This window comes from Xenopus tropicalis, chromosome 5, assembly GCF_000004195.4.
Source record: "Xenopus tropicalis strain Nigerian chromosome 5, UCB_Xtro_10.0, whole genome shotgun sequence".
Taxonomy (NCBI): domain Eukaryota; kingdom Metazoa; phylum Chordata; class Amphibia; order Anura; family Pipidae; genus Xenopus; species Xenopus tropicalis.
In genome coordinates, this window is record NC_030681.2 from 134639647 (window position 1) to 134665618 (window position 25972).

At 36.2% G+C, this 25972-nt stretch overlaps 1 protein-coding gene across 11 annotated transcripts in view; it reads right to left on the reverse strand.

Annotated features, from left to right (window-relative positions):
- Positions 1–25972, reverse strand: part of myt1l (myelin transcription factor 1 like) — a 303857-nt gene that overhangs the window by 102347 nt on the left and 175538 nt on the right. For 10 of the 11 annotated variants that reach the window (XM_031902860.1, XM_031902856.1, XM_031902861.1 and 7 more), the window contains exons 5-7: positions 11617–11671; positions 11401–11434; positions 9943–10005 (exon numbers count right to left, since the gene is read on the reverse strand). The exons of the other annotated variant lie outside the window; for it this stretch is intronic. In XM_031902860.1, coding sequence (XP_031758720.1) covers positions 9943–10005; positions 11401–11434; positions 11617–11671 — 152 coding nt within the window. The remainder of the gene's footprint in view (positions 1–9942; positions 10006–11400; positions 11435–11616; positions 11672–25972) is intronic. 11 annotated transcript variants of the gene reach the window in all.

Below are 25972 nucleotides of genomic sequence, written 5' to 3' on the forward strand. Positions count from 1 at the left end.
TTCTTCAGAATGTGCAATGCCGTTCATCACATTAAACTATTTAAATAAATGATTCCTCAGTCCTGACTGGTTCTCTGTTACTCTCTGCAACTAGCAGTTGGTTTTCTTCTATTTTTGAAAAGTATTTACTTTTTGTTGTTTTTTTTTTAATTATCTGCATTTGTGTTTTGCCTCTCTATCTGGGTCAGTGAAGCCCAGCAGCCAGATTCATTTTGAGGCTGACATTTTTGTATCATTTTTGTGTTTTATTACTTTTATCTCATTTAAGGTTCTCTCCTATTCATCTGCCAATCTGACATTTAAACAGCACCATCTGGGCGAGTGAGACCGTAGCAACCAGACACCAGTTGTAATTTCAAACTGGAGAGCTCAAAACTAAAATTTAATTAACCACAAAAATAATCATTTGCAAATTGCTTTACTACTACATTTTAAGGAACATACTCCGTATAAAATGATTGAAAGCTCATAAAAACCCAACAAAAATGTTGTCATGTCATGATAAGTAAGCAATAGTTATCATATTTTGGGAAATTGCTGCTCTCACTTGATTTGAGTGAGCAACAGGGAATCTTGGGACAGACTAAACAAAAGAACAAATTCAAACCTAACCCATGGCTGACTAATAGTGATGAGCGATTTTTTTCGGCAGGCATGGATTCGCAGTGAATTTCTGCATTTCACCATTGGCAAATTGTTTCACGTAACTTCCACTAAAATTTCCAGCGGAAAAATAGGCGCAATTGTGTCAAAATATGCACGGTCGCATCAAAATTAGGCACGTTCACAGCAAGAAAAACCCCACGCATGTGAAAAAAAAATCGGGGCAGATTCGCTACCGTTGCTGACTAATAACCAATGACAGTGGGGTACTTCCATGTAAGCAAGTACTATAATGAAGTAAAAAATGGCAGTCTACGAAATTATGGATAATATATTATACATTATTACATTACAAATATTAATAACACATGTTTATAACATGCTTTGGCCCATTAGTTATGTTTGTGCAAAAATAAAAGTAAAAATAGAGCAGTTCTCACATTGAAAAAGGGCCACGTTTTTGAAACTCCTTTTGTAATGAAGAGCCCACATTTTTTTATTAGTTGCACATAATCTGAAAATGGCTACTTTTAGTTTTCCCAGCATACAATATCTCCTCTCTCCTCGCTATCTACTAAAATACTTGTTCCAGATTACTTTGGCTAGACATGTACAGTAGTCAGTGCTTCAATTTGCAATGAAATACATGAAGTCTCATTATCACCTTCTGAAACCCAACGTGCAGAGCCTCAATGTGATACAAAGATTCCCAAAAATAGCCTTATTTAAATACAGCAACTTTTGTAAATTAAACCCTGTTTCTACCAATGAACAATGTATATGTTTCAGATAACTTGAGTGACCAATACCCATCACAAACCTATGGACAGGAAGGGATATTAGAAGTTGATTAGTTAAAATGTTGAAGAAAAAAGAAGAAAACAACACATGCCTGGTTCTGAAATTGAAAACAGTCACTGAAATACACAGGTATACACTAGAGTGTCCATGTGTACAGTACCAACTGATCTTCATTAGTGATGTGCGAATCTATCCCATTTCCCTTTGCTGAAAAATTCACGAAACGCTAGGAAAATTATCAAAACGGCGAAAAATCCATGAAATGCGCTTGTAGCACAAATTTCTATTGTTGTATGTATCTTTTTTTAGCCATGACCCATTTTGCCATGGCCACACCTATTTTGCTGCAACCTTACCCATTTTGATGCGACCCCTGACTTTTTTTGACACGCAATGAATTTTTTTTGCTGAAGTTTCACAAAACAATTCCCCAATGGCAAAATGCGGAAATTCGATGCGAATCCATGCCTGGTGAAAAAATTTGCACATTACTAATCTTCATCTGATTTGATCAGAATCACTTAATCTCAACCGAAAAATGTCATTGTTTGGTAAACTATCCTCTATTGAAATTTGAATTTGTGAATTTTCCAGTTTTTCTTTTTAATTTGAATAAACTTGAAAACTCAAATGTTTGCCTATAATTAAAAAATATGAATAAAAAAAACAATCAAATACAATTGTAAATAAATCATCTTGAATGTATCAAATTCATATTTTACTCATTATTTTCAATGGAACTGCAAACTCTCAAAAATTTGAAAAATTTAAAAAAAAAACACTAATTGAAAAATGAATAAATAAATACATATCACCAAGGACAAATCCCACTGACTTCTACATGAGCTCACAGGCTTTAGACACCAAAGTTTTACATTTAAATTTAGAAAATTAATAAATATTAAACATGTATTGGACGTTTTGGAAGCACTAATTAAAATTCACAAGTTTTAGTGCAAAACTCATGTGAGAAAAATTATGACAAAAATTCAAATTTGATAATTGATAAAAGTCCCTTACTATACAAAATAATTGTTGTAAACAGGGACCATATTACTGGATAATTTCGAAAGCTATAAATCCCTAGACCGCACTTTTTAATAATTCACCCCACGAGCCTAACAGGTATTCAGCACTAGACTTTACCAATCTATGACTATTATTAGTTCTTTACAAGTTTAGAAAACCTATAAATGTTGGTCCTTTGTACCCATAAAACACAATGAAAATGTCAATATGCCCCCCATTTTTTGTACAATGCTCAGATTCATTGCCACTGTAATTGTCTCATTGCCTTGTCTAAGATACAACTGCCAAACCAATTTCCTTCCTTCCACCATTCGCCATTACATGATAGTGAGTGATAGGGAAAAGGGCTGCCCAAGTCAAAATGATTTCTTGAACTTTCTTGAACAGGATTATACAAATACACAGTGACGTATATACACAGCACCTACTGAGCATTGGAGCAAGAGAGTGGGACAATGGTAAAACAATGGTATGGTAAAGTCTAGCAGGCTTAAAATATGGTGTTCCAAATTATGGAAAGATCCCTTATCTGGAAAACCTTTGTTTCCAAGCTCTCCAGGTAACAGGCACAATAACTGAATAATACAACTACTACTACTTAGTGATGAGCAAATTTTTTCGGCAGGCATTGATTCGCAGCGGAAAAATTAGTCACGCGTCAAATAAAAAACAAATCAAAATGGGGGCAGTCGCGTCAAAAAAAGACGCGGACGACAAAATAAAGATGCGTACGACAAAAAAATCTTGCGACAAATGCGTTTTGTGAATTTTCCTTTTGCTTCGCAAATTTTTTGGCAAATTTAAACAGGACAGATTCGCTCATCACTACTACTAATAATAACAATAATAATATTAAGCTGTATTTATAAAGCACCAACATATTCTGCAGCGTTATGCAATAAATGGGAGCATACACTGAACATACAGATTTACATACAAAGCAACCAATAGCTTGTTAAATGGGAACAAATATCAGTAGCGCCACCAACCTACTACATTTTTTTAATGCGAAACCCAATGTTTAGGTAAAACAAATTGTGGATTATTTTTCTCTTTGTCTATCTTTGGCAGCTGTTTATAACATTCATGCTGATATTTATTCCCTAGTTGCTTTTTATAATGCAAAAGGAAGCGAATTGCCGAATATCACATATTTTTTAGGGATGCTCTGTAGTTATTCATTTACGGATTTTTATGAATCCTGGCACTTTTTGCAGGACTGAATTCAAGCCCTAAGTCTATGGAGCTCTAAACACCCCTTTGTTCGCAAATGATGCCATTCTCTTTATTTTTATCAAGTTCAAATATGTCAATTAATGTTGGTTGGTACATGGCCATATCTCCCTAATTTCTATATGTTATTAGCACTGACAAATGACAAATCTGCAAATCTTTATTAACCCAACTCAGTGGCCAAATCATCTGTATGGTTGACTACTAGGGGTTAGTTTTATCTAGGGATGCCAAGATTCTGCCTTTTTCAGCAGGATTCGGATTCAGCTTAATCCACGTTCCTTGCCGAACCGAATCCTTAAAATCACGTGACTTTTTGTCGCATAAATACAGAAGTGGAACATTTTTCGCTGCGCACTGTGTGCGTAGTTCTCTTTAACCCTTCCTTATTCTAATATTCAGCCCGAATCTGGTTCGGCTGAATCCAAAAATAGTTTAATTTGAAAATCCTGTTTCATGAATTGTGGAATGTAAATATGGTAAAAACTAGACTCAAAAAAGGAAGAAAAGTAACCCTAATAAATAGCACCTCCTCATTCTTCCCTACATGAGTGAAATGTACATTAAAACAATATCAATTTTACTAATTTAAAAACTTATGAGGAGGTGTCACTAATGAGAGTTACTTTGCTTTCACTTTTGTTTCTAGTTTTCATATTTATTTATTGACCCTGCACATCATTTCACTCGGATTTGGGCATTGGTGGAGGGGACTCTCCCTCTAACGAGATTTGAAAATAGATATGGCGCAAAAGTAAAAGATTTGGCATTAAAAAAGACCACTAAGTCCCTTTAGTTCACTGACTCCTAAAGTGAAACCTGGATATACGTATGGGCTTATTTATTAATTTTCCAGTTTGTGAATTCAAGTTGGTTTTTCAATATCGAATAAACTCACATATCGAATGCTCGCTGATTTATTAATGTAGTAAATGTGTGCAATTAAAAAAACTTCAATACCTCGAATTTTACAAAACTCAAAAACTTGAATTGAAAATATGGCTTGACTTTGCCTAGAAAACTCCTATTTACTTTGATAGAAACTTGCAAGCTTTTAGACAGCAAATTTTTATTCCAGTTTTCATGTTGATGCCCTAAATAAATATCAGACATTTGAGTTTTTGAACCGTAACTCAACTTTCATTTTTTTAGCACAAATAAACCCAAATCGTGAAAAAAAAATCAAACTCAACCATTGATAAATCTCCTCCTTAGTTGTATTCTTTCAGCATGAAAATTCAAGATAACAGGACGAGTAAATATGGGGGGAATCCAACTTCAACGTTATAGACAAAGAAATATTTATTAATTTGCAATTTAGAATCAACTGAATTGAGTTTGATACATGAATTTGTTACTTTATATACAGGTACCTAGCACCTTACAGAGAAAGAGATGCAAGTTGGGGATTGAAAATAAATATAAATAAATTCAATTGTTAAGCACTGGAAATTCTAGAAATACCTGGAAGAACATTCCTGTCCTAAAGAACTAACATTTCAATTTGCTAACTTTACTGTAGATAATTGTATGGGGCTGATTTACTAATCCACGAATCCGAATCCCAAATGGGAAAAAATCGGATTGGAAACAAACATTTTGCGACTTTTTCGTATTTTTTGCGATTTTTTCGTCGCCGTCACGACTTTTTCGTGAATTGTCGCGTATTTTTCGTAGCCGTTATGACTTGCGCGAATTGTCGCGTATTTTTCGTAGCCGTTACGACTTTTTCGTATTGAGCACTAGTAAACGGCTGGCAAAGTTTTCCAATTTTTTCGCGACGGCTACGAAAAAGTTGCGACAATTTACAAAAAAGTCGCGACGGCAATGAAAAAAAATCGCAAAATTGCGATCATTGTGAAAAAAACACATTTGGACGCTTTCAATCCATTCATGGATTACTAAATCGGCCCCTAAATGTAATATATCTGGTGGGTAATGTAACATCAGTGGATATGAATAATGAGCTACATACATATGTATACACAAATCTGTGTGTGTGTGTGTGTAAATAGACACACATACATGCGGGGGTTGAAGATCAAGTGTTTCAATAGGATCTCTTCTCTCTTTATGATATATATTTTCATAAGAAAATAAAATGTTTCATAAACGAAAAAAAGGCAACAATTCCTGCCTCTACAAACTGTATCACTGTTCCAGAAGACCGAGGGAATATAAAGATATCAGTGGATAAATGAAGACCTGTGATGCACACAATGTGCCAGAATACCTGTATTCTCATATATTTCAGCCCCCCTGAAATCTTTAAGCCCATTTGGTAGGCACATTATAATCCTGTTATTACTGACTAATCTTGTTTTAGTAATTTGCAACTGGAACATGAGGCCTAGCAAAGTTTCCTAGCACTCAATAATAAAAGATAATAATCGCTTGAAGCTAACTCTAGAAGTCCAATTTAAGGTCTAACAAACTTACAGTGCCTTTTACAATATTAATGCAGTTAAAACAGCTGCCGGTGAGGAGGTAGGAATTTCACAAACTTTCAAAATCTTTTTGACCTTAGTTATTGTGCAGTCTTGGTTGTGTTTGCACCTACGCTGTGAATCAGCCAATTAAAATACTATTTACATTATTAACAAAGTCCTTGGAGCTTATTGTGTGCGATGAGTTTTGTTTGCTTCTCATCAAGACCGGTTTTCTACTTGTTTGTTCCTTTTAATCGGAGATCAACTCATTTAGAGCGAGAGGTAGAGGTGAACGCTAATACTAACACAGCTTACTTTATCATAGTCATCAGGAGTCTGGGGACTAGTGGATTCTAAGTGCAAAGGGCCTTAAGAAATAATGCTAACTATACTCAAAAAATAAGCCTACAGGTTATTCCTTGTCTGTAACACTGCCTCCTGCTGGTAAAATGCTTGTTTGACACCCCCAATACTGAGTTTATGGACCCCTTCTTACTGTTATTTTATATTTGTCATTTTCTCTTTTTTTATCAGTTCAACGGTTTTCTATTCGAATTGCAATGACTCTTCAACTCCAAAATGTGGAACAGTCGAGTTACCAATTTGCCCATTCACAGTTCAACAGAGAGAACTTATACACCATATTCCCTATATAGAAGCAGTTACTGTTCTATATATATAGCATATTATACAAGACCAGACATTCAATGTACAGGTATAATGGAATCTATTGTAAGATGATTAGTGTGTTTTTGACTTCAGCTAAAGGATAACCATAAAGTGCCAACATCAATATAAGTGTTGGTGTTGAAAAATCCCTAAGAATAACCGGTATTCTTGATAGGGTATAGCATGTACCAAATCCTGGATTTAGATTCAACCTTTTCAACAGGATTTGGCATAATACAAGTGCTTGTCGGAACAGAAGCCAAATCATTAAAATCATTTTTATTTAATGGAAGTTGAACTGTTTTACCATGCACTGCGCATGTGGTTCCCTTTGGTTCGGTATTCGGCCGAATATTTCACAAAGGATTCAGGATTCGACTGAATCCCAAATAGTGGGACTTATAGATGCCAATTTTAACACATGTAAGGAAATATAATACACCTATTATTAATTATAGTAGAAAACTGTGCTTAAGGTGGCCAGACCATGATGGAGAAAAGGGGATCGCAGAACTAACAATTCTATAGTTTTACCAAAATTACAGATTAAAATAAGCAGCGGTTCCATAATGCACACTGCAGAATTACAGGAAACATATAAAGAAAAAGCTGATAGACATTTGTTGCTATTCCTATAGGTGTTGCCCACTGGCATCTGAATTGCCAACATTCTAAAGCTTATATTGCCCTGTGTGTAATTTTGTATTCTGTAAGATTGTACAGCGCTGCGTACCCTTGTGGCGCTTTATAAATAAAGTTATACATACATACATACATACATACAGGTTGGCTCAAAGGCTGCCTATTTTGTTTCAAAGACACAGATGAGAAGGTAAGCTTTAGGTTGATTTCATGTATGGCATGTTTATATTCATTTTCAATGAAAACCACGATAACTAAAACTTTCCTATAATGCAGGGGATCCCCAACCTTTGTTACCTGTGAGCCACAATCAAATGTAAAAAGAGATGGGGAGCAACACAAGCATAAAAAAGTTCCCAGGCTATTATTGGCTATTTGGTATCCCCTATATGGACTGGCAGCCTACAAGAGACTCTGAAAGTACACATGGTCTTTATGCCTCCAAAGTCAGAAATTTAAATATGGGCACATGCTTTGAGGCCACTGAGAGCAACATCCAAGGGGTTGGCGAGCAACATGTTGGGTCAGTTATTCAAATGACTAAAGACAAATAATAAGGTCATACAAAGAATTTTATGGAGTGCTTGATCAGGCCTTGGTCAACCCTATATATATTTTCTGAATTTCTGTCGGTGCAGCACTTCAGCCCTGACAACCAATAAATCACCATATATTCAAGTCCAGTCACAGACCATTGATTACTAAAGGAAATGTCCAATGTCCTCCCTGGTTATTACAGTCTTGCCATCAGAAAAGCACTTACAGTCATATTCTGCTTTGTTTGTATGTAGTGCTGATCTAGTATGAAAGGATATTTAACCTCTCACTTTCTGACTGCTGGTAGATATATAAACTATATAACATGGATGGAGAAAGCTTTAAGGGTGAACTAAACTCTCTCCGGAATGTCCTTCCTATCTGGCAGTCCACTATTTCCTAATATAATAGGCATTATTAATACTTTTGGAAATGCTGGTAGATGCTTTTAGTCCTGTCCAGAAGACTTGAATTGTCCGTAACTAGGGTGACACCGCAGATTCCCATCCCATCTGCACCCTCTGAGCGTTGATCCAGGCACGAGCATTTGAAATGGTCACTACACGCAGGCGCGAGATGTCCCTACTGATGGGCACCAAACTAAGTTGCATGCGAGTAAGGTTACAGCTACAAAGAAAGAAGCAGATGTGGGGGATTTAGGAAGGAAGATGTTTGAGTTAGGGAAATATGAATGAGGTTGCCAACATTAATCACTAACCCTCAACATGGAATTCCTTTTCAACTGTAGTCTGGAGCACCTACCTGAAATGTACTGTCTTTGGCTAAGTAAGTATTTAAGCATCTTTGGGGCTACACTGTATCAACACTCCTTATTGTACCCTTGTAACTAATAAACTTTTCTTTAGCGATTTTGGCTTCTATTGGCCTGGCATTTATGTCCACATAACTTATCTGAGACAAGCTTATGCACTTTGAGTCCCACGGGAGAAAAGCGATTTACAAATGTTTGTTGTTGTTGTTGTTGTTGTTCTATTAGAGCTCCAACAGGGCTGTAGGCCCCATATTTTCATAGTAGGTAGCATACAAGGTGTTTAAGACCCATGGTTATAAGAGGTCCCAATGTCATTAATGGTTCTTTAAACAACTACAGAATAAAAAGCTTCTCATATAAAAGTAATAGTGCTGCCAATAAATACTGTATTTGCACATGCTGGACAAACAGATACCTTTAAAATGCCTTTTTTTGTGTTAGTGGTCTTTTCACATTTAAGTACATCAGTATAAATAAAATAGAAATTCCTTCAGTTTAGTGTATTTTTTCTCCTAAGGTGGGAGATCTCTTCATGAATTGTGCCTTGAGTTCTTAGGTGTATTACATGAAAAACTAAGAAGAGTTCTTAGTTCATACCAAATATATGGAGAATAATGTACCCCTACTGTAAAATATAAAGATATTAGCAGTCACTGAGGAGTTCCATTACCATATGAAGGCATGTGGTCGAAGTCTGTGTTCTTTAACTCAGGTATTGGGACTCACAGGCTACTTATCCTTATATTTTACTGCAGGAGGTCCATTATTTTTATAATACACAAGTTTCAATGAGTCATGTGATACTATTATAACTGAATACAGCACTAAGCACTGTTTATTCAAGGCTCTTGTGTATGATAATGCTGTTATGCTATGGAAGAATCAAGCAGGGATGTATTTGGAAGCAATCTGATCCATCCCTATATCAATATTCCATGAATTAATTTGAAAGCCTTTTATGTAGTTATTGTGTTTTCTGTGTGCATTGTTGACGCAGTGTGAGGGGGTTTTTTTTAGTGTCCAAAAATGTAGCTGTACTATAAATTGTCGATACTAGTGTCATAACTTGAGTGCACAAACTTGAAAGCACTTGTACCAACATACATGCTATATAAGAAGATTTATTTGGCACTTACAGTATTTTATTTAGATCCATACAATAGAGGTTTGGTAAGACAGCACAAAAAATATATTAACAAAACATCCAAAAAGGGAGTTTAAATTTACCTTCTATGTCTTGCATATTTACCACTAACATGGCCACTGCCGTCACAGCCAGGAGTGGGACAGCTGAGGAAGAAAAATAATAAATAATAAATATACATCAAGCTGGAGGTAGCATTCAATTCAAGACAACGTGCAAGATACTACAATTAAAGGCATCTCCCAATAAATCCTTTTGGTGGTAATTCTGTATATGTAGGAAACACCACCAAAGCTTTTTTTGGTAGAAATTCATTGTTTACCTGTACTAAATAAGAACTAAATTAAATAGGAACAATTCACAGTTCATAACAATGCAACAAACATCCATGGCACAAGAGAATTTGTTTTTGAATTTGTAGTGACTGCTTTGCACTTCATCTGGAGGAGGCTGTCTTTGCTTTCTAGTTGAAATGCTGCTCTACTAAAATGCATTTCAGTTGAAATCAATCAAAACATAGGGGAAAAAGAACATTTTGCATCAGTTCTGATATTTCAAGCAGCAGATGCAGAAATGCTCCTACAGACGAATCAGACTTTGTTTTGACATCATGTGACTCATAGTACACACGGTGCATCATAACATAAAGTGTTCCAGCATTCATTTAGACGGAAAAATGTGTGATAATGCTTTATTTAAATATAGTGACCAGCTGATATAGGGTGAGCCATCTGGACCAAATATCTAGATTTGCTCCATCTGAACTGCTTTTTCATTGTGCTGGTTGCAGAGAACCATCATGCAGGGTGGTGATCCCCAACCTGTTGCCTAGGAGCAACATGTTGCTCACCATCCCCTTTGATGTTGCCCATTTTTTTAATTTCTTACTTAGAGGCAAGTTTTGGAAGTACAGAGTCGCAGTTTTAGTCCAAGCAGAGCCTCCTGCATGCCAGCAGTCCACATGGGGCTCCCAAATAGCCAATCACAGTTGGCATCCCCAAAGAACTTTTTTCATGCTTTTGTGGCTCACCAACACTTTTTACGTATGAGAAAGGCTCACAAGTAAAAAAAGGTTGGGGATCCCTTAGGTAGGGGAACAAGGGTCTTGTATTTAGTGTCAGGTTTTGACTAATATGACATCTGATAGAGAGAGTGTATGTTCAGTTCTCTGCCTCATTAAATGGGATTAAATTATCCTTAGTTTCAAGTATTGAGTGGACTGATTTGGTTTGGTTGCCAATGTCTGTGAATAGGTGCTAGCACCGTGATGTTTTAAATGAGTTTGGAAGATCCCATTTGGTATTGTGACTTCATATGTAACAATTAGTGACCAGACAATGAAGTTGCAGGTCTGCTAGTTAAGTGCTACTGGTTAATAGTGCACTCTGGTCACTGCTATTTCCAATTAATCAGAGTACCATAGGTAAGCCATTCCTATAGTGGTTAAAAATCTTCCATTAAACTGAAAATGCACTTTTATCTATTGAACCTGAATTTTCAAAATTGCTAATGGGAATATATTTTGCATTCGGAGTACTAACCTGAACAGCTCTTGTATTGCTGGTTCCACTGGCACTGTGAAGACAGAAAATATATTAAAATGTATCATCTATCATAAGTATCCCCTCAGCTAGAGAACATTGCCTGAACAGTTATGTAAAAGCAAGGGTCGGGATGAATTGTGGAGAGAGAAAGCGCAGGATGAAGGTCATTGCTGAGAGGAGGCCTTGAGTGATTTAGTGAAGCAGGAAACGTACCTCGAACACCTTTGGAGCGTGTGCGATGGCGCTTCTCGTCTGATTCCACCTCCATCTGGGAATAGATTAGCAGGCAGTGAATGGTTTTATCCTGCATGCACAGCCTACCAATGCACTGTCTGCTGCAGACTCGCACACAGCCTTTTATTCTCTCTTACTTTCAGAACACCATTTCCTTGACGAGCTTAAAAATTACTCAAATTACATATTTCATATTTTAATGTGCCGCGAAAATGCAAATGAAACTGTAAGAGATGCACAATGAGCCTTTTTTTTTTGTAGCCTATAGATAAAAAGTCCATTAATGAAATGCAATTGAATATTAGAAGGATAAAAAGCCTTCAGACCTATTTCCTTTCTTCTTTCACCTTCGGCCCTTCCCTTTGGATTCCACCCCCTCCTACCCCATGTCAGTCACTTTGCTTTAAAAATGTCTGACTCCTGGGTAACCTTGATACCTTCAAGGAATCCTCTCCAATAACAAAAATTATATAGGACTATCACACGTCATTAATATCAGTGCCTAGTTCTGATGCAAAGGTTACATAGATAGCTAGTGAAATATTTATTTTATCTCCAGTTAACCCTTGCCTGTCCCCCTGCCAGACCTTCGCCCCACTGTGATATGTTGTAAAATAGAGCTGCTTATTTTTCTGTCTTCAATACCTCTTGCATTGCTGTAAATACTTCCCTGGAGGTTGAAGTCATGTACAAAGCAACCAAATGGATTCTTTAGGGAGGATCAAACTCTTTGGTTTCCCACCATATTGATTTAAGTAGAGTATGGTCTAGGAGGGCCCAGGAAAAAGGATTAGCTTGTGTCAAGGCTAGAGTCCTTGAGCAGACCTATGTGTAACTGAGAGCTTTAAGCTCCACCAATGAGTTATAATACAGTAAGCAGCAGTGCAGAAATCTCAATGACAAGGGCTCAGCGTAGAATGAATGTGTTTCCAAAGGGTCCACCTAGGTTGCTGCCAAGAGTACTACAATAATGAAAGGGAATCATTGAGCAAGCTATTTACTTCTGATTTTAACACCTTCTGTGGTATTATATATTCCTATTATTTCTTTATTAATAATTAATGGTTTAATGCATGTTTGTTATTATTTAAGACCTTCTGGTACCTTACAAGTAAGAGATAAACACAATGTACATGGTAATACACCTCCTCCAAAGTACAGTAATATTTTTTAACATTTTCTGCTGTTAGTGTGCCAGGATAAGTATAGAGTATATTTTAATAACATGTTAGGAAGTATGGTTTGCCAATAAGATCTTCAAGTTTGCTGTCAGGGGATCTTGGGAGTTGTAAAGCAATAACTAGATGGCAGCAGGTTGTTCTTGACTGTTATGGAGCATATTTAATAGAGAATGAAACAGACATTATCTTATTATTTTCACGAAATGTACCTTGTTGGTAAGCACTGGTTCTTAATTGTACAGAGTGAGCCCTATAAAATGTAATGGAATGATATATCTATGATACAGTAGAACATTTCTAGGCACACGTGTCAATATATTACATAGGATCCCAAATAGGTCCAAAGATCTCAACAGCTGAACTTAAGTATCTGTAAATGCTGCATGTGCAAAATATCAGCATTATTTTTATTTCCAATGCTCCATCGATTGTATGACTGATTTCCCTCACATTTCAACATTGTCTAAAATAATGTTTAATGCAGATTGGACATATTTATGAATGTGGATAGATAAGTTGCTACTAATGTTTCTAGTATTTGATTCAACCAACATTCTCCTAAAATCGCTACATGGATACGCAGCGCTGTGCAATTTTACAGAGTAGAAAAGTGCAAACAGGGAGGATAAGCATAATTATAAATAGTAAATAAGTAACACGCATAGTAATAAATAAGTATAAATATTACTATATTATGAAGTGCCATGTTCTTAAAGGAGGATTCTATCTGCAGGTTTTAAGAGTGATACAGGGGAGAGAGGTGGGCATCTGGGAGACTGGTTAGTCGGAGTTTACAGTAGTCTGAACAGGATAGGATAAGGGCATGGATTAGTGTTTTAGCTGTTAATTGTGAAAGAAAGGGGCATATCTTGGCAATATTACATAAGAAAACACTGCAGGTTTTGGCAGCAAAATTACTATGGTTAGAGACGCAAAGTGACTGGTTCAAGTTAACCCCCCAGGCAGTTTGTAAGTTGAAAGAATTAATGGTCATGCCATCAATAGTAAAACAAAATGGGAGGCCAGGTTTGGGTGAGAAGACCATGAGTTTTGTTTCAGTTGGATTTAGCTTGAGGTGGCATTTGTTCATCCAGGAGGCAATCACTAGAAGGCAATTAGAGATCTGGGCCCGAGTGTCAGAGGTTAATTATGGGGTGTCTAGATATACATATTTGGATGATATCTGCATATATGGGACATTTAAGGCCAAATAAAGAAATAAGTTCTCCTAAAGAGAGCATGAACAGGGAGAACAGGAGTGGGCCAACTACAGACCCCGAGGCACCCAATCATCAACTTTTTAAAATAATCACCATCTAATGATGCTACTGGTAAATAAGAAGACCTTGAAGCACCGGAATTGATGAAAGAATTCGTCATGTAATAAATAAAGGTTACTGACAATATAAAGGCCTGACACTACAAGCTGAGGGATTTTATACAGGCCATGGAACTTGGTTTCTTAGAGAGCATATCTCCACAAAAAAGGGAGCTATGACTACAAGTCTGGGAAAAGTTCCGATAGGCAAGCAATTTTCAGTCAATCAATAAAAATGGAGAGAATATATAAGAGAATAGAGAATATATAACACCAGCCCTACAGTGAAGCATTATAATGATAGGATGCCAGCCACTGGTTTTTGTCCCTTTTGTTTTGAATCAAATGGTAAGAAAAGGTTAACATTTGGGCAAAGCAGAAGAAAATTAGAAAGAGACTTGTTATTTCCACTAACTCTCCCAAATGTTTTGCAGTTTTGCCCCTACCCAGTCAGTCACAGTGACAGTTCTCCCCTTCACATCATTTGCACTGCCCAACTGAAAAGTCCCAAACACTCCCAAAAAATAACTCAGATACAGGGAACTTACTGCAAAGCTTGGGGAAGGTTTTTTTTATTTTATAAATAAGCAAGTTTTCAAGTTTTTGAGTTTTTCAGATGGGCTTCATCATATAAAAATACAACATAATTTAACATTTTGTGATACATATGCAATATGAAAAGAGAAATGTGAAAAAACATATTTTTTAGAGGGGAAACTTACTTGAAAATGACATATTCTAGCAATAAAATACTAGACAGTAAGTGACCTATATATCATTTTTCCTGCCATTCTCTGCTCCCTGAACTACACAGGTTTCTTTTTTTTTTTTAAACATCAGGTAGGCCTCAAATCTTCCTTGATTTACAGGACATCTCTTCAAGACATAAATAAATAGGAGGATCTGCTATATATATTGTTAGGGAGAACTAGCAGGGTTTATGGGGCTCTGAATCAAAAGCTACAAATGTGCTTTTTCCCACAATTTAACATTTTACTTTCATGATAGATAGTGATGAGCGAATCTGCCACATTTCGCTGCGCCGTAAAATTAGTGAAACTCCGCAAAATTCCGCAAAACGCGTTTGGCGCGCAACTTTTTTTTTGCCCATGTCTTTTTTTGTCACCAAATTGTACTTTTTTAGTGACACTGAGGGAAAAATACTGCAAATAAAATATTTCAAACTGAATCTTTAGTATATATTGTATAGTGAAGGGGAAAAGTTAATCTGATGGCCATGATTATGAATCAGTAATATTCCCATAAATATTTCTAGGAATGTGGTAGGACACGCTACATCCCAAGTTTCACACATGTTTCCCTATATGTTTCATTTATGTTTCTGAAAAGCCCACGTTATTACATCTAAACACTGAGTGATGAGCGAAACTGCTCTGTTTCCCTTTGCCAAAATTTGCAAAAATGTGTGAAATGCTGAAATCTCGACAAATGCATTATAGTCAATGGGCATTTTTTTCTTGTTATTTTTTTTCTTGCACCAAATATATCAGGAATTTTGTAGCAAATCTATATCCCCACATCTGAGCTATCCAAAGGCATACAAAAGGACCACTCAGTTCCAGTCAAACCAAGGCACAACCACCATTTATGGTTCATTTTAAGATCTTGATGTTCTGACCACTAATAAAGACCGATGTCCTCTCACTATTTTCATTTTACTTTCTATATGGATACATTTCTAAATTACACAAAATTGCCAAATGAGAAATTACATAAATCTAAAGAAAAAAATGCCAGGGGTCATACCATGAAGGCACCCTGTATACCAGAAAATTGTTCCATTGATGAAATAACTGCTACAAGTGTGCTTGACAATCTTGGGGCTCGCATTACTTATAAAGCAAACTGATCTGAGATTTGATATTGGATATATTAATAATATAGAATTGTAATACATTGTACATTAGTATATACAAAATAACAGAATACATATGTAAAGTATATCAGGATGTTTAACAATGTACTGTCATACATATTAACCTGTGAATAAATAACAATCTCTTTCTTTTGAGCCTTAATGCACCCTAACACACTTATCTGAACTCATATGTGCTCCTTGCCAATCTATTTTCTACCTTTCACTGTACACAAATTACATACTATTGTACTATTTGCTAATGCTGGGTTATATATGTGATGGGAACATAGAAGTGTGCAGGTAGAGGCTAGACAGACATTTATTCAGTTGTATTGCCTGAATATTTTAGAGCATCTTTGGACATAACCATCTGCAACTACAATATGTTGTATGTCATTGTATTAGCTAGCAAGAATGGAGTAGTTGTGAGCCATTATATCCATACTGTAGCTGGGTCTTTGGGATAGGGAGTGTGGAGGGGGACGCCCCAGATATAACACCTTACCCATAAGTGTCCGGATACCGGTTGTAAGATAAATGCTGTCTGTACCATCGATATGATAACTCTCTGGCATATTCCACCTCAGCCTACCAGGTGTAAAATGCTTTGTTGTTTGGACTTTTGTGCATTGCAGTAAGAGCATTTTAAATCCATACATACTGTATATAGATAGAGACCATCCATTTGGCTTTAAAGTTATTATTACTATTAAAATTTATTTATAAAGCACCAACATATCCCGCAGCGCTGTACAATAAGTGGGTTACATACATTGGACATACAGAGTAACATATAAAGTAATCAGTAACCGATACAAGAGGTGAAGAGAGCCCTGCCCAAAAGAGCTTACAATCTACAAGGAGAAAGGGTTGAGACACAAGTTTTGAAATCTTATAAGATCCATGGGACTTTTGGACTTTTTTTAATGAGCTCTTTTATGAATTTAAAACTTCTGTTTTTTAATGTGCTGATTTGGATCAATAAATAAATAAATATCTGGTGAATATTAATTAAAGATCAGATTTTTTACTATACCATATTCTTTTCTTTATCGGTCACTTTTATAAAAGTCTGATCCACACAGGTTTCTCCTAAAAGGCCATATTTGTTGGGATCTTTATTTAATATTAGCCGGCCAATAGCTTTTAAAGATCCAATTCTTTTCCCCCAGTTATAAAATACGTATACACTTTTGTTTTACAAATGTTTTTATACACTTATTATTATTTCATCTCAGTTTTATAAAATAATATAAAAATTATTGCCACAATACAACAAAAAAACCCAAAATAAAAGCTTGTTGGCCTGTGTTGCTTGGCAATACTGATTGCCTATTTCAAATGTAACACAAGGTGAGTGACTTGCACTACTAGGGATACACAAACAGACAGATCTATCAAGTAATCTTTAAAAGCAAGCATCAGTTGGGCATGCAGAACTAAACAGGAATGTCATATGCCAAGTATAACATATTTTACAACCAGCAAGAATTTCATTCTAGGGATAATATGAATTTAAAAGCAGTTCTCGGTTCTTCAGAGTTCACATTCATGTATCTCTTCCTTTTCGAAAGCAGCTTTAGATAATATAGAGAAGGAAAATCTGCTTACTATTCCATTTGGAGACTTCCAACATAATGTGTTTCATTCTTTAAACTGTAAAGTGCATTGCAATATGCCTTCAGCCACATTAAACGTATCACAGTATTTTTTCTTGTCACCAAGGACTGTGGACTAAAACCTAAAAGGTGATGATGCTATACTGAAAGTCACTGAATCTCAACAGAAATGGATATACTATTTATTGAAGCAAAGTATATTTGTTCGGTAAATATTTAGTAAGATGTGGGCTTAAGTTATTCTTCTTCAATATTAAATGTATTTATATGAGAGGGAGCTTCCTTGCTGATTGTCCTGAAGACACAAATCTCAAGTAAAACAGTATCATGATTCCGAATGAATAGGTAGAAGACAGCAATGGTGAGTTCAGCTCATCACAATGCGACAAGGCACAACATTTTTTTTTCCATTACATTTTTCATATTTAGGGAATATGCAAGACCAACAAGCACGAGCTACATTATTGACTTTCTGTAGATGGAATGTAGATGGACTTAATTGCAATGCCCTCCTAGATAAACAAAAAAGTACAACCTACTGTCTACCATATAAATAATAATTGAACTTGCAATACAATGGACTGTTTTTAGAAGATGCAAATAATCCTTAATTCTGTTTTAGTTTTTTAATGTTTGATTATTTTAGTGGCTTTAGGGTATAGTGCTTTACAGAGAGACCCCTTTTGCACAACAGATTCCATTCCTGTACTGCAGAAGCAGCAGAAGTCAATGATAAAAGAAACATCAACCGACACATGGATAGTTATTAACAAATCCAGAGAATGGCTCTCCTTCTCCTTCAAAATGTCTGGAAAACTTTTTGAAACAAAGCTTTGATTAATCAAGTTCCCTCTTACTTTGGGAGCCAGTAAAACAATAGATCCCAAAGTAAAAATCTACCAAGACACATAATATGTATAATATAAAAACAGTGCATTTAGTTCATTAGTCTTGTTGAGGTTTGGACTAGATGAGCAACTTTTTGGTCTGGGTCAACTATGGTTCCAGCCCCACTTGCAGCCCAGAGATTGGTCACAAGGCACAAATACAAGAAAAGTTAAAAAAAAAAAAGCAAATATTAGGGGTAAATGTAAAGGGAACACAATCTAAGCACAGAGGCAATGACTGGATGACTTTTATAAGCTTTTGAAGAGAATTAATACAAGCATATTTATATTCATATAGATACATTTTCTGCATTCTTACTGGCTGTCAAAAGAAAAAAAGTTAATACCATGTACTCTATGTTTAATTCCTAGTTTGTAAAAGGCTACCAGGAGACTGCAGTTCATGATATGGAATTAGTGAATTCAATGAATTAGTCTTGTGGAAAGTTGGGCTAGATGGTCAACTTTTTGTCATTCAAGTGCCAATGAGAACATTGGAAAAACTTGTCTGGGTCAACTATGGACCCAGTCCCATTGTGTTCTACAGTTCCAATAAAAATGCCCGGAGACTGGCCAGAAAGTGACCGCGAGAGGAAGCACTGTGACAATTAGGGCATATCCTATTGTAATTAGTGTAGTTAGGATTTTAACTTAGATATCTCAGGTGATTTCTTCCAAAACCATTCCTCCATCCATCTCATGCTATAAAGAAAGCTAATTTTAGGTCTGAAAATGCACACACAAGCATTTCTGAGCCAAAATCCTAAAAGGAAAGAACATTTATAGCTGTCAGTTGTTTTAATAAGGTGCCACCTGTAGGGGAATTTTGCAAAAACAGCAAGCAAAGTAGGATATCATGATAGAAGGGACATAAGAAACAAATAAAAGAGGTAAAAAGGGAACTTTACAGAGGCAAAGACTGTGTGACTTATTAAGGGTTTAGAAGAGATTAAAGGTATACCTGTAAAGGGAACTTTACAAAGACAATGGCTGGATGACTTATCAAAGGTTTATAAGCTTTGGAAGAGACCCAATTTGGGAATATTCCATTTACTGCATTTTGCTGGCTATATCTGTCAAAAATTGAAAATTTATTATGATATACTGTATGTTTCATTTCTAGCTTGCATCCTATGCCGTTAAAGACTTTCTGTCTAAAGGCCACTCTTAAAGTTTAAGTACCACTCTAAGCATTTACACTGTGTTTTTATAGAAAACCTTGAAGGCCACCACTAAAGAGCCTCTTACACTTTACAAGCTCTACACGGTCTGTGTATGCACCCATAGAGCTTCCATTATTAAACACACAATAGAAAGCTGCTAGGCAGGACCCAATAATAAACAGTGACATTCTAAAAAGATTATGCTCTCATATACCATTACCACAGTGTAAGAAATACAATGAAACATGACATTATTGTATACCTTCTGTTACTATCCAAGCGCATTGCTATTTTTCAAACATCATATAAATATTTTATTTGTGGCAAAATACATTTTTGAGGAGGGCAATGTTGGTAAAACCCACATAGACATTGTCAGGATCTAATGTATTTAACTGGCTGGGAGGAACCTGTATGATGGATAACTTTGAGGTTATAGGTTGGGAGATGGAAGAAGACCAAGAGAAAGCTTATTCTAACTGTATTCTAACAATAACAATTGTATAACAGTATAGCCAGGTGGAGAAGGAAGTCCCTTAACAGCCCAAAGATCATGGTAGATGTATGAGAAGGTGCAGACAGCTAGTAAGTCAAAAACAGGCAAGTGGTCAGGACAGGTGGCAGGCAACAACAAATTGAAGAAACGGGCCAGATGTGAGACCTAGAAGATCAGCAGTTACAAGATAAGTGCAAGGGCAAGAACCCACTCTCTTGTGGAAGTTCAGAACTCAAGCACTAGACTACAGGAAAAAATTAAATTATCCTGTCCAGAGTGGAGGAAAAAGATGGCTTGAATAGCCCCTTAATTGTGCAACTTCATGTAGTTGGATCTGATAGATTACAGGTTAAAGCCAAGGAATGTGAAGGTAGAGAAAATAGTCAACATAGTTTTCCTTCTTTCTCTACATGGTCTTTTGTGCAATCTCTTCAAATCTTTCATCCTCCAATAGGATATTCCCTTCAGACTTTAAACATGCCCATTATACCAGCTCTACAAAAATAACTCTCTTAATACTTACCTTTTCAAGTACTGGTCTGTCTTTCACCTTTCTTACCATTTTCTGATTACCATTCATTTTTGCTCACTACATTTAAACTGCATTTACCACCAGTGAATTTCATTTTTCTCCTTACTAATCAGTCTAGACGTGGCATTCATGTTTGACAATATATTCCAACCCATTCTGTTACATACTCAGGTATCCGCACTCTCTTTAGATTCTAAGTTAGGCATCCCCTAGTGGCTGAATTCACTTAATACCTTGGGCAAGTGCTCCTGTTAGCAGAAAACTGCAGGCACTATGGATTAATCTTCTTCTTCCTGCTTCTTCATTCTTCCAAATCCCAAGGCTGATGCATATACAGTAGAGTGAAAAAGCAGTATTTTTATTTACGTTCCAAAGGATTCCAAAGGTTTCATAATGTTTGCTGGAAGAACCCCGGGCCAGTCCGGTTTTCAGCAAACAGGAGCCCTGGCCTGGGGAAAGTGAATCAGGAAAGAGAATACACTGGGGGTGCCTACCTTTTGGCATGCCCCCAGCAATTGTGACTTATCTTCTCTTTTAAGTACAGGTATAGGACCCATTATCCAGAATGCTTGGGACCAAGAGTATTTCGGATAAGGGGTCCTTCCGTAATTTGGATCTTCATACCTTAAGTCTACTAAAAAATCAATTAAACATTAATTAAACCCACTCCGAAGTGGGCTCTCCCCTACACATATGGTGGTCATGTAGTCTTCTTAGTCCTTTTTGGCAGGAAGTTTTTAAGGCCATCAATAAACTGGCGGGTCTAAACTTCCCACTAGACCCAAAGATAGGGTTACTATCCATGCTCCCTGGATCAGCCCCCAAATATAAGAGATCACTAACAGGTTTCTGCCTTGGAGCAGCTAGAGCGGTCATTCCCAGACACTGGAAGACAACTGTGGTACCAAATATAAATGAATGGATAGTAGAAATGGGGTCCATTATGTGCATGGAGGAACTCTTGACCAGTGTGCAAGGGAAGCATGAAGTATTTGTACAAACATGGGCAGCATGGGTAGTATTCCTGGAATCCCATTAAGAAAGAAGCTATACCGCAAACTAGGAGGGCAAAAACATATGTAAATATTAAAATTAAGCTAGAAAAACCAATGGGAGCGGAACGGCTGTGCGACCTATCAGGTTACTGTTCTTTTTTCCTTTTCTTCTTTAATTATTATTATGATTGTATTCCTATTGAATGTAACTATCCCCCCATCCTAACCACATGTGACGACACAACAGAACTATGATAGTAACTGTGCCAAAATGGTAGCATACCACATTGAAAATCTCAACTCAGCGGACTCAATATGATGATTTTGGTTCCCCTACGCAGCCATTAGAACTACTTACATCAGCGACTGGAAGGAGTCAGCATCTAACAGGGACATACAACTCATGGCATAGCTACCAATAACATAATAGGCACCCAGAGAGGACTATCTGGGGCCTGAATGGATGTACTTCGTCACACGTGTTCTCTCTCTTTACCCCCCCTTTCTTTTCATATGTGATATAAAATTGAAAAAATGTCTATGCTTATAAATAAAGAATATACAAAGAAAACATTAATTAAACCCAACAGGATTGGTATGCATCCAATAAGGATTATTTATATCTTAGTTGGGATCAATTACAAGGTACTATTTTATTATTACAGAGAAAAGGGAATCATTTAACCATTAAATAAACCCAATAGGGCTGTTCTGCCCCAATAAGGGGTAATTATATCTTAGTCGGGATCAAGTACAGGTACTGTTTTATTATTACAGAGAAAAGGGAATCATTTAAACATTAAATAAACCCAATAGGGCTGTTCTGCCCCCAATAAGGGGTAATTATATCTTAGTTGGGATCAAGTACAGGTACTGTTTTATTATTACAGAGAAAAGGGAATCATTTAACCATTAAATAAACCCAATAGGGCTGTTCTGCCCCCAATAAGGGGTAATTATATCTTAGTTGGGATCAAGTACAGGTACTGTTTTATTATTACAGAGAAAAGGGAATCATTTAAACATTAAATAAACCCAATAGGGCTGTTCTGCCCCCAATAAGGGGTAATTATATCTTAGTTGGGATCAAGTACAGGTACTGTTTTATTATTACAGAGAAAAGGGAAATCATTTAACCATTAAATAAACCCAATAGGGCTGTTCTGCCCCCAATAAGGGGTAATTATATCTTAGTTGGGATCAAGAACAGGTACTGTTTTATTATTACAGAGAAAAGGGAATCATTTAACCATTAAATAAACCCAATAGGATGGTTTTGCCCCCAATAAGGGGTAATTATATCTTAGTTGGGATCTAGTACAAGGTACTGTTTTATTATTACAGAGAAAAGGGAATCATTTAACCATTAAATAAACCCAATAGGGCTGTTCTGCCCCCAATAAGGGGTAATTATATCTTAGTTGGGATCAAGAACAGGTACTGTTTTATTATTACAGAGAAAAGGGAATCATTTAACCATTAAATAAACCCAATAGGGCTGTTCTGCCCCCAATAAGGGGTAATTATATCTTAGTTGGGATCAAGAACAGGTACTGTTTTATTATTACAGAGAAAAGGGAATCATTTAACCATTAAATAAACCCAATAGGATGGTTTTGCCCCCAATAAGGGGTAATTATATCTTAGTTGGGATCAAGTACAGGTAATGTTTTATTATTACAGAGAAAAGGGAATCATTTAACCATTAAATAAACCCAATAGGATGGTTTTGCCCCCAATAAGGGGTAATTATATCTTAGTTGGGATCTAGTACAAGGTACTGTTTTATTATTACAGAGAAAAAGAAAATCAGTTTTAAAATTCAGAATTATTTTATTAAAATGGAGTCTATGGGAGACAGGCTTTCCGTAATTTGGAGCTTTCTGGATAATTTGTTTCTTGATAAGGGATCCCATAACTGTACTTATGTACAGAACTGAGCAATATGTTGGCACTTTTCTAGCTTTTTTGGTGCTGGCTTTTGGATGACAATACAGAAAAGTTGCGTTTTTTGTGCAATAAAAAAAAAAAGTTGTGGTTACTTAGCCCAAAAATGGAAAACCAATCTTATTCCCTCAATGCTAGAACTAAAACACTTTATCAACCTCTCTCGAACCCTTGAATATCACAATGCAAGGATTAAGAACTCTCTACGTAACCCCCATAAGAAATGGGACTCATGGAAGAACTTTACTGAGGTGGATACCCAGGAATAATAGCTAATAACGTATATTATTTGCTCTTCATAATTTTTTTTTCTTTCTCCTCTCTCTCTCCCCTGTTCTCTTCCCTTCTCTTTCTTCCTACTTTACTTCCTTCTCTCTTTATGCTCTCTCTCCCTGTGACTGTATGACTTAACACATACAGACACATTCAATATTTGAGATACATCTAGATATAATGCAAAGCTTGACTGTTAAACTTATACAGGTATGGGACCCATTATCCAGAATGCTCGGGACCTGGGGTTTTCCGGATAAGGGATCTTTCCATAATTTGGATCTCCATAACTTAAGTCTACTAAAAGATTTTTTTATACATTAAATAAACCCAATAGAATTGTTTTGCCTCCAATAAAGATTAATTATATCTTAGTTGGGATCAAGTACAAGGTATTGTTTTATTATTACAGAGAAAAAGGAAATCATTTTTAAAAATTAGAATTAATTGCTTATAATGGAGTCTATGGGTTATGGCCTTTCCGTAATTTGGAACTTTCTGGATAATGGGTTTCCGGATAACGGATCTGAAACCTGTATATGCAAAAAAACTGTCAAAAAATAAAAAATAAAAAATAAAAGTTGTAGTTACAATTTTTTCCAATTACTTTTTTTCTCAACACTGTATTTGCTCAACACTGTAGATAAATACCATGATAATTATAATGTTTTGTTGGAAGACAAGAAGGAACCATCTAAATTTGTAGATGAAAAAAAATGTGTGTTCTGTACACTGTAGTTGCTAATGTTTTAGCCATTGTTTCTCTTTAATTATAAAACCTCGACAAGCAGTCTATGCCTTAGCAGTCCCCAGGAATAATTTGAGCGCTGAGCTAGAGAGGAAGGAGTAAGTAATCTTAAATTGGGTGACTTGCTTTGCCCCGTGCTTAAGGTCATGCACTGACTCATCCAGGAAACCAAAGATAATTGCACTTAGACAGTGGCACAAAAATGTCATCCTCTCTTAGGTACAGCACAGTAATCCTAGTGGAAACAAGGACTTTTTTTTTACTCTGTGTTGCTGAATTAAAAGGTTTGACTAAAAGAAACTGAATTTTTTTTTTTTTTTAAATTCTCCATTACCACAAACACCTGTGTTATGCATTAATGGAACAATAACACAAAATACTATAATTCTTTGATAGGAAAGTGGGTAATGATAATTTAGAAAGGCAATGAAAAAAAGTCAGTACATTTATGGCAATTAAAATGCATTGAGCTTTCCACCTGCCAGCATGCGTAGGAAGGAATTTCTTGGTAGAGATCAAATTCCTAAATTTCAAAACTCTACAAATGTCGGAGTTTCGTGGATCTTAAAACAATACATAAATATTCAGGTGCAAAAGGTCTTCCACCAAACTTGAACTCATGCCAATGTAACCGTGAGATTCATAAGGCTGTGTCCTTCTTTATCATGTACATCTTTTTCTGGACCCATATACAATACTGTGTGTTCTGTAGGTTTACATTTTTATTTAACATAAAGAAAATGTATATATATAGCTTTTTCCTTGCATGGGAGAAGTTTTCTGGTTGATAACCATAGGGCTTAAGAAAGCATCTTAATCTCTCATATATGTAACCCCTATTTGGCTGAAAAAACAGGCAATAAGAGCTAGATGAGCTTTAGAGCATGGGGTACATAGGACTCTAACACACAAGATGGGCTTTCGCTATGTTGAAATATCCTTGGGGTGTAGTGCAACTACAACTCATTTAGGCTGTGTGCAAAGTAATTAAAAGAGTGGACGACAGAAGGGTTTTTTTTTTGCGGTAAAACAGAACTTGTTTATTTGCCCAAGACTAGTGATGGGCGAAAAGTTTCGCTAGGCATGGATTCGCGGCAAATTTCCGCGTTTCGCCATTGGCGGGTTGTTTCACGAAACGGATGAAAATTTTCGCCGCGGAAAAATTCGCCGCACGTCCAAAAACAATAGCCGCGGACGACGAAACAATAGCCGCGCGACGAAATAATAGCCGCGCGACAAAACAATAGCCGCGGGCGACGAAACAATAGCCGTGCGACAAAATAATAGCCGCGGGCGA